The sequence below is a fragment of the Cyprinodon tularosa genome, unplaced genomic scaffold (assembly GCF_016077235.1).
Source record: "Cyprinodon tularosa strain WSP-4 unplaced genomic scaffold, ASM1607723v1 ctg160, whole genome shotgun sequence".
Lineage (NCBI taxonomy): Eukaryota > Metazoa > Chordata > Actinopteri > Cyprinodontiformes > Cyprinodontidae > Cyprinodon > Cyprinodon tularosa.
In genome coordinates, this window is record NW_024038438.1 from 1,278,527 (window position 1) to 1,294,100 (window position 15,574).

The window sequence follows — 15,574 nt, forward strand, 5'->3', positions numbered from 1 at the left end:
CAGTGTTTTATTGGACAAACTGAGCTAACTAACTTGTATTTTCTTCTAACTTTGGCTTGGTCTTTAGCGTTTTAACATCGGCCATTCTTGAGTTCCACTCCGATCCAGAGGGGGCGCTAACTAGATATGAAAGTTTTTCGTAAACGTCCTTTAGAAAGAAGAATAGCATTTCATAAGTCCTTCCTCGCTCGGCTAACCTTCTTGTAGGTTACTTCCTCCCTGTTAGGGGCACAGACAAAATGCAGAGCTGCACACAGCTTTATCGCTCTCTTGCCACGGTAAGGATGAGCTTCTTTCATTGTGTTTTCAGACTGTAATTTAAACACTTGTGGCTCGTCCAGCCTGCGGGTTTATAGCTGTATTTGGACTAGCGGCCTGTGGTTTGATAGCAGCTAAGCTAACAACCTTTCTCTAGCGAAGTGATGTTTAAAACCTTTGACTGATGCTTTCCATTAAAAATGTTAGCCTTCCATAAAATTTGGACATAACAAATGAATATGTTATTGATTTTCGTGTAGATAATTATATGGTTTAAAGTCAGGTTCACATGTATAATAACAGCTAATAAGACTGTTTATTAGCAAGGTTTCAGCCTGCAACCCTCTAAGTGTTAAATACACGTTTTTGATTTTATCATTGCCACGTGTAGATTTTTCGTTTGTACTTAATTCTCCGTATTATTTCTATTGATCAAATTAAATAAATGGTGTTATAATCCGTATTGCTGTCAACACAAGCCGGATCGGTGCTGTTAATGCCAGGTAGCCCCTGAAGGAGTGTCTGTAAACAGACCAGATATTCTCAGATCATTAGGTGCTAAAAGGCCCGAGGCTGGACATAACTAATTAACCCACTGATGTATTATTTTAGGGAATAATATGAAGCTAAAGTCAACACCTCAATTTGGTTGTTGTGCTTAAAACGGCATTAACGTGTACAATGTATAATGTGCAATTACTATTTAATACCCTGTGCAATAACCTGTTTCTTTAGATCTAACACCCAGCGCTATATATATACACACACACTAATAACTTTGGCATTAACTGAAGGACCAAGTCAATCAGAGATGTAATGGAGCTGAAAATGAACAACTTTGTTAATATATGTTTAATGTTTAAGACAAACAACCTTCTCTGACAGTAATTATTCTCTATCAGGACTGGTAGCTGATTTTAAAGAAATTATATTCAAAACGTGAGTGATGCTTTATTCTGATGAATACGTCAAGAATCTCTTGCGTTTGGAATACAGATTCTTTCTGTTTGAGCTGAATCCAACCTCAATCTACCAATAGCCGTTTTAATGTGAAACATGTTTATTTCAAATGTACAATAAAAGGAACTACGAGTTATTTCCTGCTTAGAACTTTTAACTGAAAAAAAAAATCCTTTAAAAGCTATTTAATTACAGGCATATAGACTTTATTTGCTTCTCTATTCAAGAACTTTATAGAAAATTATATACACCCTATTTTTAACCATTGCACAATCTACTCCTCAGAGAATTGTTTATCTTGAAACTTAATAGGGACTTTTATGGTTGTTTTATTAAGTATATGTTTTTAACATAGTATCCTTTGTACTACAGAGGACTCACCATCTGCCCCTCAAACTCCATGGGGCCACAGCTTTGTCTGTCAGAACATACGCCGATAAAGCAGAAAGTAAGCACATTTCAAACCTATTATTTTATGTTAAAGGGGGACTTTAAGACACGTGAGATGTGCTGAAAACTTGATTTTACTGTTAATTCAATTCAATGCAAGGCAAGAAAATAAGAGCCAGTTTGACTCTGTGCTGTTTCCTGCTGGGAGTAAAAATTCCTGTGTTGCTTCTCTGTAGTTGATGCAGATGTCACAGTGGTAGGTTCTGGTCCAGGCGGTTATGTTGCAGCCATCAAAGCAGCACAGCTCGGCTTCAAGGTGAGCAGCCCTATGGATGAATTATTGTTTTTTTTTTATCTCTTGCTAATTTGACTATATAGAAACCTTTGATTGTAGATGTGTATTTTATGTAAAAACAATACTTTTTTTAATCATTTGTTTTATAATTTTATACCCTTTTCTGTTCTTTGACAGACTGTTTGTGTTGAGAAGAATGCCACACTGGGTGGGACCTGTCTCAATGTTGGCTGCATCCCCTCAAAGGTAATCAGCAGATTTTTATTTAAATCAATCACTTAACTTCAAATTCTCATTAGTATTTATGCTCTTCATGCAAATATAAAGGCCAGAACACACCGAATCTGATTTTGTTTGCGATCCGACAGAAAATTGTGTTGGACGAGGTCGTGGCGTGTAGCGTTCACGGAGAGTTAATGGGGATGATCAAACCCGACATGGTTTTACACAAGGGGGGTTGGGTAGGTCGGCTGAGAATGACTCCATGTCTAGTAGGACTACGCAGCAATTCAGCTGCAATTTCATGGGTCTGACAGGACGAGAGACGTGGGTATAAAGTAAAACGCGTCCGCTTTGGGGGAAAATGCAAAATAAAATCTGTTAATTGCACAGGTAAAGAGTCAACTTTTTGAGTTGCACATCGCGTATAGTGGGACATACTCATGCAAAAACAATCAATGAAATATAAAAAAAAAAGAATACCCATGATAGGAGGTCGGGAGGACAGAAAAGGATAAAGTAGCGATGCTCTTTGAGCCTTGCAAAAAACAATATAAGGGGCAGACAAAGCAGGTAAACGCGGCGTATCTGTCTCAACTCTATGGAGAAAAAGAAAACCTTCGATCAACTTTTCAATTCTCTCTCAGAATCACCTCTCACTGCCTTAGTCAGCATATAAACCATCCCTCTGTGTTTATTTCTCTCTTTTCTATATGTTCTGGTTTGAGATGCTGCACAAAATCGTTAAGTGGGGCTTTGCTTTATAGAATGCGGCAGTGTTTTTTTTTTTTTAAGTTACTTTCATAATCTGTCCAAATCAAATGTAAGACAGAAGTGAAAAATCTGCACAGATCTGACCACCCTGCCAAGTCAGAGCCTGTCTATACACAGTCAGTGTGACACGGAAAGAAAATCAAATTGGAGATTAGAAAAACTGTACACAACTGGTGTTAAGAATAAAGTAAAAAGAAAGAAGTAGTAGGGACTGTGTCTTCAAAAAGGAGACCAAGCACACTGTACCCATTTTAGAAACCTTAGGACCTTCAATGTTTGCTGCAGCTCATCTTCTGTAAGTCTGGAGGAGTTTACTTCCCGGAGGAGTTTACTTCCCGGAGGAGTTTACTTCCCGGAGGAGTTTACTTCCCGGAGGAGTTTACTTCCCGGAGGAGTTTACTTCCTGATCTGCTTTTCATTTGTTTAGGACACTGGCATAAGAGCGGGTGATTTTGTGAAGCTGAGCAAGCTAATAAAGGGTGGTCCAGTTCCAGGAATAATAGAGCTGTTTCTAAATATATTTTTTTATCTCTTTGGCACCTCTTATTTTGACGACTTATTTAAATCGTATGTGTTTGTTGCACAAGTTTCATTAAGAGATTTATTATATAGAAATTGATGCTATTTTGGATAGAAATATTTGTCTAAACCTGAATTCCTTTGTTTCTTCAGGCTTTGCTAAACAACTCTTATTTGTACCACATGGCGCATGGGAAAGACTTTGAAAGTAGAGGCATTGAAAGTAAGTCATTTGTTAAGAAATTTATTTTCCTTTTTCAACTATTAAAATACTCCCGAAGTCTAGATCTACCTATAAATGGGAGTAAATTCTGTCTTTCTAATATGAATTTTCTGTTATAATATTGGGGAAGCTCTTTACTTTCCATCTGTGATGTAAGTCCCAAGTGTTTAAAGTAAATTGTATTTCCTATGTTATACATTTGAAGTAATTAATACACCTTGATGAGATGATTTATTTGCATAAATTTGTGTGATTTTTCTCCTTTTTCTTTTTTTTTTTATCTTAAAATCTTAACTTTCATCCTGAAAATGCCACAAAAATACCCTTCTCTTAAATACCTTCCACCAAATATATTTTTTTAGTTGGCAGGTATTTAAGAGAAGGGTATTTTTGCTGTTTAACCATTTGTAGTAAATGTAACAAACCTGCTGGTTTTGTAACAGTAACACTTGAGATGCTTATCTGAGCGGTTTTGGTTATTGAAGATGAACGTCTGAAGCACTTATGCTCAGGTTCCACCACTAGATGTAGCTACTGGTTTGCTAGCACCAAAAAGTCCTGGGCTGAGATATGTTTGAGCTTCTCGCTAATATGATCACAAAGGTCTCTCAAGTCATCAGACTTTCCTTGTTACTCTTAGAGGAAACAGAGGCTGGTTTTTATGCAAACATGATAAAGACTAAAATCATGTTGCAGACATAACGAAGAGTGCCATTAAAGGGACACTATGCAACATTTTTCAGTTAATTAATGTGTTCCATAACGTTTTGGATGATTAAATGAGTCATTTCAGGTTGAACAAAGGTATTCTCGGCCGCCCTGGTGGTCTGTGGGGGAAATACTGCACTTGCAACTGCAGGAGCACCGACCCGCACCCACAGGCTCAGAAGTCTCGTGAGAGTCAGTCTTGCTTTACGGCGAGAACTGCTACACGCCCCCAGTTAAAAGCATTCTCGTTGCTAGCAAAGTGGCGATCTTTGTGCAGTAATGCTACGTTCACATCGGACGCAGCAAAATCGCGTCAGCTGCTTCCTTTTTGCTGCTTGTACCAGTTAGTTCTGACTCGTGGCTGAAGCAGCGTTGCTGCTCCGGCTGTGTCTGAGGCGCGTTGGGCGGAGCTTCACTATCCTTTCTCTGCCTTGCAGCTATATTTGCTGTGATCAGTGGGAATAAAGTAGTTTTAATATGTGTTTAAGTGAGAAAATACACCTGAAAACGTAATCAGTGCAGTCAGTTCATTCAGATTATTATCCTGCCTTCAATATTTTTTCTGTCGGAGCCGCTCAGACCCCCACATACCAGCGGGGCGCCAACAGTATGGATCCCTTCATCAGCAGCGGTTCACCGCGGCAGCTGGTAGGTGTTTTTCATCTAAATAATCCAAACTGCATATTCTGCCGGCAGATTTCTGCATTTTAAGTTAATTTAGGCGTCAATAAACTGTTTAAGAGGAGAGATCATCAGCGCTGTGTCTCTCTCCCTGCGTTAAACGCACCCGACGCGCTGCTTCAGCTGCTCAGACGTGCTGCGCCTGGTGCTCAAAACGCGCCGCGGGACCTTTTGTTGCGCCTTGACGCGCGTCAACCATTGACTTTGCATGTAAACTCGCTGCTTCTGTCGCGCCAGCTGCCCCCGGTGTGAACGCAGCGTTAGTCATTCGCTGCTAAGCTCAAAACAACCGCGCCTGGCTTGACGGAGAAACCAGGAGAACAGCTGTGCATATTTACGACAGTGCACTTTTACTTTCGCCCTCTGGAGGGAGCCTCACTGGAAAATCAACACCGGTTGCATAGTGTACCTTTAAATAAAGGTTTTTGTTTTCTTATATATTTTTATTCTTTTGATGGTACTTAGCGCTGCAAGTTATGATTCAATGAAATAATCTAATGTTAGTTGATCTTATTGGTCGTCTAATGAGTAACAATAAGTCTCAGTTTAATCTTGTATCAAGAGGGTCTTTCTATTAACATAAGAGCCTAAATATTTTGTCTTGCAAAATGCTGAGTTAAAAGACATGAGAGTACATCATTTTATTGTGCTGCTGTATCAAATACTGACCAAATAAACAAAAAAATCTTCTCTTGCATGTTTTCTAAGCCAAAAATAAAGGTTTTGCTTTTGGTCCACTCTATAAAGCTTCGAACTCGACGCTATTTCGGACATTTTGAATTGAAGAAACTTCCTGGATGGGAAGCGAAACATCTTCTAACATGGAAACAAAGTCCTGTGGATTATTTACCAGATATTTATAAAATAAAGGAATCTAGGTTATTTAATATAATGTGAAACACTTCTGATTTCCAGTGTACTGAAATGTGAAACTATAATTAAAGGACAGGGTGTGTCGCTCTGACACACTGTCAGACTATTTGTTCCAATGCTAACTGGAACATGGAAATATGCCGGTGACAACACTGTCTATAGTGGAGTTTTCTACCTTTTTACACCCTTCAGTTTCCTGTAAATAGCTTTTAACCCCATTTACAGATCACTGATGGTTTAACCTTTCACCCAGTGTAACCATGGTGATGTCAGCTGACTTGAATATGCTCATTGGCATCTCATTCCCGCTCTCTGTTTCTCTCAGTCTCAGGAATCTCATTAAACCTGGAGAAGATGATGGCCCAGAAGAGTGGGGCAGTGAAAGCGCTGACCGGAGGCATTGCACATCTGTTCAAACAGAACAAAGTAAGAATTCAGTATCTATGGCTTCACTTGTAATGAAAAAGGACTGTAGTAAATTTCTTATGACGCCTCTGTTCAGGTAACCCACGTTAATGGTTTTGGTAAAATAACTGGTAAAAATCAAGTGACGGCTACTGCAGCAGATGGCACCCAGCAGGTTATCAACAGTAAGAACATCCTGATCGCCACAGGCTCGGAAGTCACCCCCTTTCCTGGTATCCAGGTAGCATCTTATATCGAATAAGCTTTTTGATTTGTTCAAAGCTACAAAAAGCTCCTGCATTATGTCACGTTCTGGTAAAGAAACAATTATTGTGTTTTTTTTTATTAGATCGACGAAGAGTCTATTGTGTCATCGACTGGAGCTTTGTCCCTAAAAAAAGTGCCAGAAGACCTGATTGTTATCGGGGCTGGAGTTATTGGAGTGGAGCTGGTTAGTTACCTGGACTTAGTTTCAGCAGCAGTTTATTGTATTTTTTTCATTACGGAGTCTTCATGGACATGTCTGTCCTTGGTTGCAGGGGTCAGTTTGGCAGCGCCTCGGCTCCAAAGTAACGGCAGTGGAGTTCTTGGGCCATGTCGGGGGCATGGGCATTGACATGGAGATCTCTAAGAACTTTCAGCGCATTCTCCAGAAGCAGGGGCTCAAGTTCAAGCTAAATACCAAAGTCATGGGCGCCACCAAGAGGCCTGATGGCAAGATCGATGTGACGTGAGTTAGTAAGGAGAAGGAAAAGGTGGGAAAAAAGCTTTGGACCTTTTAGTAATGGATGTTTGTAACTGTGAGGGTGTCATGTTGCAGGGTGGAGGCAGCAGCTGGTGGGAAGAATGAGACTCTTACATGTGAGGTGCTGCTGGTCTGCGTCGGCAGACGGCCGTATACCGAGAAACTGGGTTTGGAAAGTGTTGGTATCGAGTTGGACAACAGAGGTCGTATTCCAGTCAACAACCGCTTCCAGACCAAAGTACACGGGTATAACTTTTAAATCCACATCCTTACATACATATTCTCTGTAGCTGCTTGGTCCTACCAGAGGGCCATCTGCTGCCTGTCTTGGCAACCGCTGAACAGGAGTCTGGGCTGATACCATTCCATCACTGACAACAAGAGGCATCCAACCTTTTGCTCACATATACAGATTTAAGCAAATTAAACACATTAAATCACATTGAATCAGAAATTTAGTCAAGAATATTTCTACCTTTATGCCATTTGAACAATTCACCTGCTGTCTCCTACTGAACTGTGATAAAATAGAAAATATAGTGATATGTTGGGTTCTGGTCAACATCAGACTAATGGCATCTATTGAATGTAAATCCTGTTTGTCACAACCTGGCCCGCACATGCTTATTGCTGAAATACCAAAATACTGCTTGATTGAATTTTGTTCCATTATTGCCGCAAGCAAAGAAAACATGTTGTAAATGAAAAAAAAGGGGATTTTTTTTTTTTTTTTTATAACTTTTCTAATTTTTTGTTTGTATATTTAAGTTTTTCAGTTTTTAATTTTATTTATTACCATATTTGAGAGCTGCTGTTTGTTGCTCTGTTGCCTTGCAGTCATGGATTTGATTTCTGGCCTAGGCTCTCACTGCAACATTTTCTAAATGAATCTCACTCATACAAACTAAGCCTGCTTTATTAGGTAATAGACATTACATAGTGAAATCAATAAAAAAATTGTTCTTTCTTCATTTAAAGGGACAGATTTGTAATGACTGCTATTTCTAACACCCAATCCTAATGAGAAATTTGTAGAAATAAAATATATGAAATAAGATATGAACCTCGGAAAACAACAAAGTTTCTCTCAAAACCTTACGTTTTTTTTTTTTTAAGTTTAATTTCTGGATTGCTAATTAACTAAAGCATGTTTAGTTAATTTCCATTAACTAAACATGCTTTTTTTTTTTTTTTTTTTTTTTTTTTTGCAACAATAAAGGGACAAAATTCACTCCATAGTTTTCGTTTGGTAAAAAATAAAGAGCCTACTCAAACACAGAAATACAAATGATAGCTCAGGACTCTAAAACACTAAACCCATCTAGAAATTAGCTGGATAAAAGAATGCACGGATGGCTGAGTTATTCTGGATGTTTTTTCAGTATTTATGCGATCGGGGACGTGGTCGCCGGCCCAATGCTGGCCCACAAGGCTGAGGATGAGGGCATCATCTGCGTGGAGGGCATGGCTGGTGGAGCAGTACACATAGACTACAACTGCGTTCCTTCTGTCATCTACACTCACCCTGAGGTGGCCTGGGTGGGAAAAACAGAAGAGCAGCTCAAACAGGAGGTAAGAGTCCGCCTCAGAAAACACGATCTCTCCAGCTTAATGGTTTGCTTGCTTTTTATTTCCCAGTAGAATTGGAAGATGATAAAAATCAAAGCTCTGAGCCACACAGCTGTAGGTGCTTAACATTTCAGTTCAGTTTAACTAAAAAATGGACTTCATTGATCTCATAGGAGAATTAGATGTTGGATTAGTTAATAAGCCTGTGTCAGAGGTAAGTATTGACACAAGGGAAAGATTTATGTCGTTGGACTCAAGAAAACTGATCCATTGTTTTATTCAATAAATTTATGTTAATTAAGCTGTTTTCCAGTTTAATCGTTCAGAAAATGCCCAGTTTAGCTTCAGACCCTTCCTTAATACATGAGCATTTGCATCCTTTTTCTGTGGACTATATAATAATTCCAATAAAAGTAGATTTTGCTTCTTTCTTCAATTTTTTTTTGTTTTCATTCATGTTAAGGGACAATTACATCAGAATACTAAAGTAGTTTTTTTAATGTCCCCTCTGGTCTCCCCAGGGTGTCCCATACAAAGTTGGCAAATTTCCCTTTGCTGCCAACAGCCGGGCTAAGACCAACGCGGACACTGATGGCCTGGTGAAGATTCTAAGTCACAAGGAAACGGATCGGATGCTCGGAGCGCACATCGTCGGAACTGTAAGGGCGCAGAACAGCACTCATGTTAAAAACCACTGACTGAGTGCCCTGCTGCAGGCGTCTATATCTATTCTGATAAATTAGGCGATATAAGCCTTTTTTTCCTTAATTTTGAGTTAACATAAACTAAGCTGATGCAGGAAAAAAAACTTGACTGCTTTTAATTTGGTGTTGTATCGGATTCCATCACTTGTAGCTGAAGACTAGCTATGATAGAAATATAGATTTCTTCATATCTGGCAAGAGGGAAAATCTGCAGTGTATCAAATAGTTGTTCATCCTGCTATGCTAGCAGTGTTGGATGTACGGTTAACTGATAGCACTGTCACTATTGGTGAATTGGCAAGAATTTTTACGATGTTTAGCGTATTTAGCATGTGTCACGATACGATCTACAGTCTTTCTTACTTGTTCTGCCACAAATGTTATAGAAGTGCACATTAACGTACACCTCTCTTAATTTTATATTTTTATGACACTTGGTCCATTTTCTTATTAATATTACTAATAATTATAACATTTTTAGGAGAATTTGTCTGCACATACCTACAGGATAACTTCAAAACTTATGAACTCATGTTAATGTTTTATCAGATGTCTCTCATGCCAAGGAGCAACCCATTCAGTTTTGCTGATGATCCAGTTCATAATCTGGACACAGGAATGTTTTTAGAGATTTTCTAACTTTGTGAGATGAGGATATTTGGCTGAACAAGCAGTTCCCCATTAAACCAGAAGGTGGCAGCAATGAGCACTGAAAGCCTCAGCATCAGACTCAAAAAGTCTGGAGGGATTTTACTGAGGACAGAAACGCAGGAAAAGGGAATATTGTTAGTTCCTTAGCAGGATCAACTAAAATCTTCTGAAGGTATTTTATATGAATTTTATTTTTATTTTTTTTTACCATAGTTGTCCCTCATGCCAACGAATAATCAATTACATTTGGGAGATGATCCGTATCATGTACCAGTTTTAGCTATAGGTCTAAGTCACAATTGGGGGCAAAGTTTGCTGCTTGGCAGAGGTCGTTTTTATTTATGTTATCTGATAACTGAAATCACAGATCAACAGGTTTGTATTCAGTCCTTCTTAGTTATTGTTTCCCTTTTATAAAGGGAATTTTACATCATAAATGCCGCCTTCATTCTGTGCCTAGTAAATAGTTGGATGGTGAAATTAGGTTTTGTTAAGGTCTCAACACCACCTCCTAGTGGTGTAGCAGGGGATCTTCATTAGTGTCCTGTGCACTGAGAACGCAACTTAAACAAATATGTTTACAGATTTTTAGACAATGCAACTCACCTGTAGAAACCAAACTACATTAAATGAGGAAAATGCTTCACGTCAAGATTCAACTCCAGATTCAAATCAAATTGTTAGCAGGAGAAACTAAGTAGCAGAACTCTGGCTGAGAAGTTGATGTCCAACTGGGGAAATGTTGGTACTTGGTTAAGTTTTCATTTCTTTTTTAATAACTGAACATCTTTGTCTTTTAGTTTCATGTGCAATAAAAAGGAGTAAATAGCAAAGAAGGTGAAAAAGTATTAGGTGGTGAGACTGTCAGTAGTGGAAAAGTTTAACCAGTAAATCGTGCAAACATTTTAGCTCAGCCTTGAGGTCAGAGGTCAGTAAAATCTGAACTAATCAAAGAACATCTCAGGGAATGAAAACAAAATGAAGCAGCTTTATAAACTGATAACATGTTTGTTTCAATGCAGGGAGCTGGAGAGATGATCAATGAGGCAGCGCTAGCCATGGAGTACGGTGCTTCCTGCGAGGACGTCGCTCGGGTCTGCCACGCACATCCTGTAGGTTCCCTACTTTACTCAGTCCAAGGCATGGTTTGATTTAAGGATGCACCGTTTAGGTTTGCCCTTATGGACGATAAGCGATATTTTCCTCTACTTTGGACACTTTTGTTTTCATGAAAAGCCTAAAGCTTCTCAGCTTTGGTATAAACTCCCATATCCTGCATCACTTTAACCATTTAAATCATGCAGATCAATAAGGTGCGGAGAGCAGAATGAGTACTTAAACTTTATCCCCTAACTTAAATCTAAGTTGGATGACCATGATTAGTGCTTTGCAACATCTGGTAACGGTTCAAATTCATTACACTAATTCTACATCTTTTTTGGGCTAGCAGCTTTAATGGATACAGGGGGAAAACTGATGCCCACTAACAGTGGTGCAACGGATCATTACTAATCTGTGATCCTTACGGATTTCTCGCTGCAGCTCGCCAAGCAAGTGGTCCGTGGATTGGTAAACCAAAATAAATAAATACATATAGAGGCGTCTTCACGTAGAGGCCTTTGTTAAAATAGAGCAGTGATCATAGCTAGCAGAGGAAGAGAGGAGCTTAAAAAAGCACCTGCATCCTTTAAGTTGCATGGGAGAATTTTGGCTTCCCTGTCAAATGTTGGAGGAAGGGTGGTGGTCAAAATAATAACTGTATGTACACCCTATGGCACGAAAACGCCATATGAGAGTGGAACTACGTCTTGCATGGCGACCCATTGGTAGCAACATCATCTGTATCAACGATGACAGGATTCAGGACGAGTGCTGCTCAACAGACAATATTTTAAAGCCAATTCAAAAGGTTGATAAGATCCATATCGTAGAAAAGGCAAAAATAATGAAAACCATTGTAATAAACTAACATCCTTTAATTAACCATGTGTTCTACTTGATAAAAGCCCAATAATTAGCTGGATGCATCATGGTGAATTTATTGCAAACAGAAATTATGCAGTTGTTTGAATAGGGCCTTTTTAGCAATCAGACCTGCTATTCTACAGCCTTTACCGAAAAAAATCTGATGTCCAACATTAATTACAGGTATATTAAATACTACTTTTTGTTGGTATGTTTCTAGTCATCAGTTCCTAACCTAATTTCCTGTCTGATATCTTCCTATAGACCGTGTCTGAGGCTTTTAGGGAAGCCAACCTGGCAGCATCGTTCGGCAAAGCCATCAACTTTTAAGGTCCCATCAGCTGCTGCACCATGAACGGACACGGCGACTGAGAAACGAGATGCTCAATGTCTGCATCATGGCCATCACTAGCATAGACCACCCTTGGCCCTTGGTCCATATCAGCAGGATGCTTAGTTAATTTCATGTTATTTAAGTGTTTCAAAAGGAAAGGGGTTTTATTGGTAAAAAAAAACGCTTATTTGGCTGCTTTTCAGCAGATGCTATAAACTTCCCATTGGATTGTTTTCCTCCACCTTACTTTTGAACAGAGACTTTGATGAAACTATAAGGTGGTTTTCTTCTCTAACGGAAGACAAGGATGTGTTTGACTGCGTTCCTTTTTTTTACTGTGTGAAAAGGTTGCGAATATTCCAATCGGACAATGCATCAGAAATAGTTCCCAGTCAAGATGGAGGCCCTTTCTACTATATCAGAGGTTTTGGAAAAACAAGTCTCTATGTTTGCACCTGTTCCCCACATGTAAACAACACATGCTGTCTTCTCTACAATTCTTGTATTAATTTACTACTTCTAGGTCATTTTGGACTCCGTTTAAAGATCAAACAGCTGGAAAGTTTTTTCCGGAGTCAGGCAGAGACTGCTCTGTATTCATCCAAACCAATAAATGCAGTTCTATAATTATCTTTGTTGCATTTTTTTAAGTTTTTAAGATTCAGCCAGCTGAATAAACTTTCCCTCTAGAAGAGTAAATTAATTACCAGATCAAACCCAAAGCACAGAATTTGCTCGTGTCATCTTCATAGCTACACACATAGACATTATAGAGAGGCGACATGCCTAGAGGGTGGCCATCTTGGGTCAGACTAAAGTTTAGACAGCTGCTGTCAGAATGAAGAGGAGGTGCCTTAAATCTCATTTTAATGAAATGTAAGCCAAGTAAAAAATAATATGCAATCCTTTTGTGGAAAGCCTGGTCTTATTCGGAGAGACAGCATCCATCCCACTTTGGATGGTGCAGCTCTTATTTCTAGGAATCTGGCCATATTTATTAGTCCTCCAAATCCCTGACAACCCAGGAAGCAGAGTCGCGGTTTAAAACAACTCTCTGCAGCTTCTCTACTGTTACCCACTCGTCACTCCATCCAGACAGTTTCTTGCCAATGATCAAAATCTATTAAATTACAAAACCCCAAACCAGAAAAGTTGGCACGTTGTGTAAATCTTAAAACAGAATACAATGACTTGCAAATCCTTTTCAACCTATATTCAACTGAATATACTGCAAAGACAACATACTTAACGTTCAAACTGGTAAACTTTTATTTTTGTTATAGCTGGCACAAGCGACAAGAAGACTGAGAAATTTGACAAATGCTCATCAAACACTTATTTGTAATATCTCATTGGTGAACATGCTAATTTGGAACAGGTGGGTGCCATTATTGGGTATAAAAGTAGTTTCCTTGAAATGCTTAGTCATTCACAAACAAGGATGGGGCGAGGGTCGCCACTTTGTTAACAAATGAGTGGGCAAATTGTTGAATAGTTCAAGAACAACATTTCTCAACGAGCTATTGCAAGGAATTTGGGAATTTCACCGTCTACGGTCCGTAATATCATCAAAAGGTTAAGAAAATCTGGAGAAATCACTACACTTAAAGGGCAAGGCTGAAAACCAATATTGAATGCCCGTGATCTTGGATCCCTCAGGCGGTACTGCATCAACAACCGACATAAGTATGTAAAGGATATCACCACATGGGCTCAGGAATACTTCAGAAACTACAGTTCATCACTACATCTGTAAGTGCAAGTTGAAGCTCTACTATGCAAAGCAAAGGCCATTTATCAACAAGATCCAGAAACGCTGCGGCTTTGCTGGGCCCAAGCTCATCTTAGATGGACAGATTAAAAAGTGGTCTGATGAGTCCACATTTCAATAGACACCCTGTCTACTTTTAACGGTAGGCTTGAAACTTTCATTTCTGATAAAGCTTATAGTTAGAGGGGCTCGGGTTATCCTGAGCTATCGCTATAGTTATGCTGCTATAGGCTTTGACTGTTGGAGGACATAGGGAGCCCTTTTCATCATTCTGCTTCATTCTATCTCTGTTCTCCCAATCTGCAGAATCTGTTAGCTCAATCTCTGATGTTACGCTCTCTCTGCTTTTTCACATAGTAGCTTCGCCTTGTCTGTTCCTGTTTGACTGTGAAACTATCCTGGAGAGAAATATCAGCTGTTCTGTTGCCAGTGGCGGCTGGCCAATAGACACCCACACCCAATGACCCTTATCAAGACATATTCTTTATAATTTTATTTTAAAATGTAAAATATTTTTGAAATATATCTATATATCTTTTTTAGATAAAGATAAATATTTAATCTTTAATTACTAGTAAAGCGTCATTCCATATTTCCTTGGATTGGTGACGTATTTCCGCCCTAGGGCGCAAAAATCTTTGACCATTGAGGCTCTGTTCGAAAACCTAGGACGTGTCCTCCAAAGACGCGGTCTACCTAGACTGGATCCTTCGAAGTCCTTGATAATAAGGAGACAGGAAGAGTTTTGGCTGTAAATTTGACCACGTCTACCCTTCGGCGGGTTTTACCGCTGTATGCTCTGTTGCTTAGCAACCGTAAACGTTGACACACAAAGCAGGAAAAGAATGAATACAGAAGTTTTCAAAACTGTTTATTTCTTTTTTATTGTGAAGTGAACAAAGACTACACTCACAAGAATCCAGAATGGAATAAATGTTCCAACCACCGGGAGCAGGAACAAATAAAATCAAATGTAATGATAGAAACCTTAGTCAGTTAAATAACATGCTGCTGTTATTTTGCACATCTCTGATGTTGCTGCTATTTTCAAATATCCATTACTGTAAAAATGTCCATAGCTGCATATTGGTTATTTATTCCCCAGTTTTATATTGTTAAAACACTTTACAGTATTTTATTGTTTATATTTTAACTCTTCCCTATTATGTTATTCTTATACATTTTTCTAAGGTCCACATTTGTGTGACCATTTTCAATAATCTTTCTGTTACTGTAAATTTCCCCATTGTGGGACAATAAAGGGATTTTCTATTCTATTCTATAAAAGGGGTAAAAATATATAAGTAAATCTAAACAATGTATTTATAAAAAATATATCTGCAAAATCTCTAATATTCAACAACAAAAAATACGTAGTTAAGCATATTGTGCAAAACAGCAATAAAAAGATAAAAATCCTATCAGATTTATAGTTCCCACCCTGCAGATATATTAGAATCTGTCCTTAAATTACAGCCAAACCCATTTACACAGTAACAGATTAAAACCTTTAGATAAACCAAACATTAT

General features: G+C 38.7%; 1 protein-coding gene across 1 annotated transcript; it reads left to right on the top strand.

Moving 5' to 3' along the window:
- The first annotated feature begins 123 nt into the window (after nt 1–123).
- On the top strand, nt 124–12,903 carry dldh (dihydrolipoamide dehydrogenase). Its single transcript, XM_038280506.1, has 14 exons — nt 124–278; nt 1,591–1,666; nt 1,845–1,924; nt 2,081–2,149; nt 3,569–3,638; nt 6,226–6,326; nt 6,403–6,546; nt 6,655–6,756; nt 6,845–7,035; nt 7,126–7,296; nt 8,433–8,622; nt 9,141–9,278; nt 10,997–11,086; nt 12,204–12,903. Exons 1-14 carry the CDS (start codon nt 240–242, stop codon nt 12,267–12,269), a joined length of 1,527 nt encoding a protein of 508 aa, XP_038136434.1. The 5' UTR covers nt 124–239; the 3' UTR covers nt 12,270–12,903.
- The last annotated feature ends 2,671 nt before the right edge of the window (nt 12,904–15,574 follow it).

What these genes read in the sequence shown, in the direction of transcription:
- dldh (XM_038280506.1), top strand. Translation starts at nt 240, where the DNA reads ATGCAGAGCTGCACACAGCTTTATCGCTCTCTTGCCACG. An exon ending in TTGGCTGCATCCCCTCAAAG is followed by an intron (nt 2,150 to 3,568) that starts GTAATCAGCAGA and finishes TTGTTTCTTCAG; the next exon opens with GCTTTGCTAAACAACTCTTA. An exon ending in TGAAAGTAGAGGCATTGAAA is followed by an intron (nt 3,639 to 6,225) that starts GTAAGTCATTTG and finishes TGTTTCTCTCAG; the next exon opens with TCTCAGGAATCTCATTAAAC.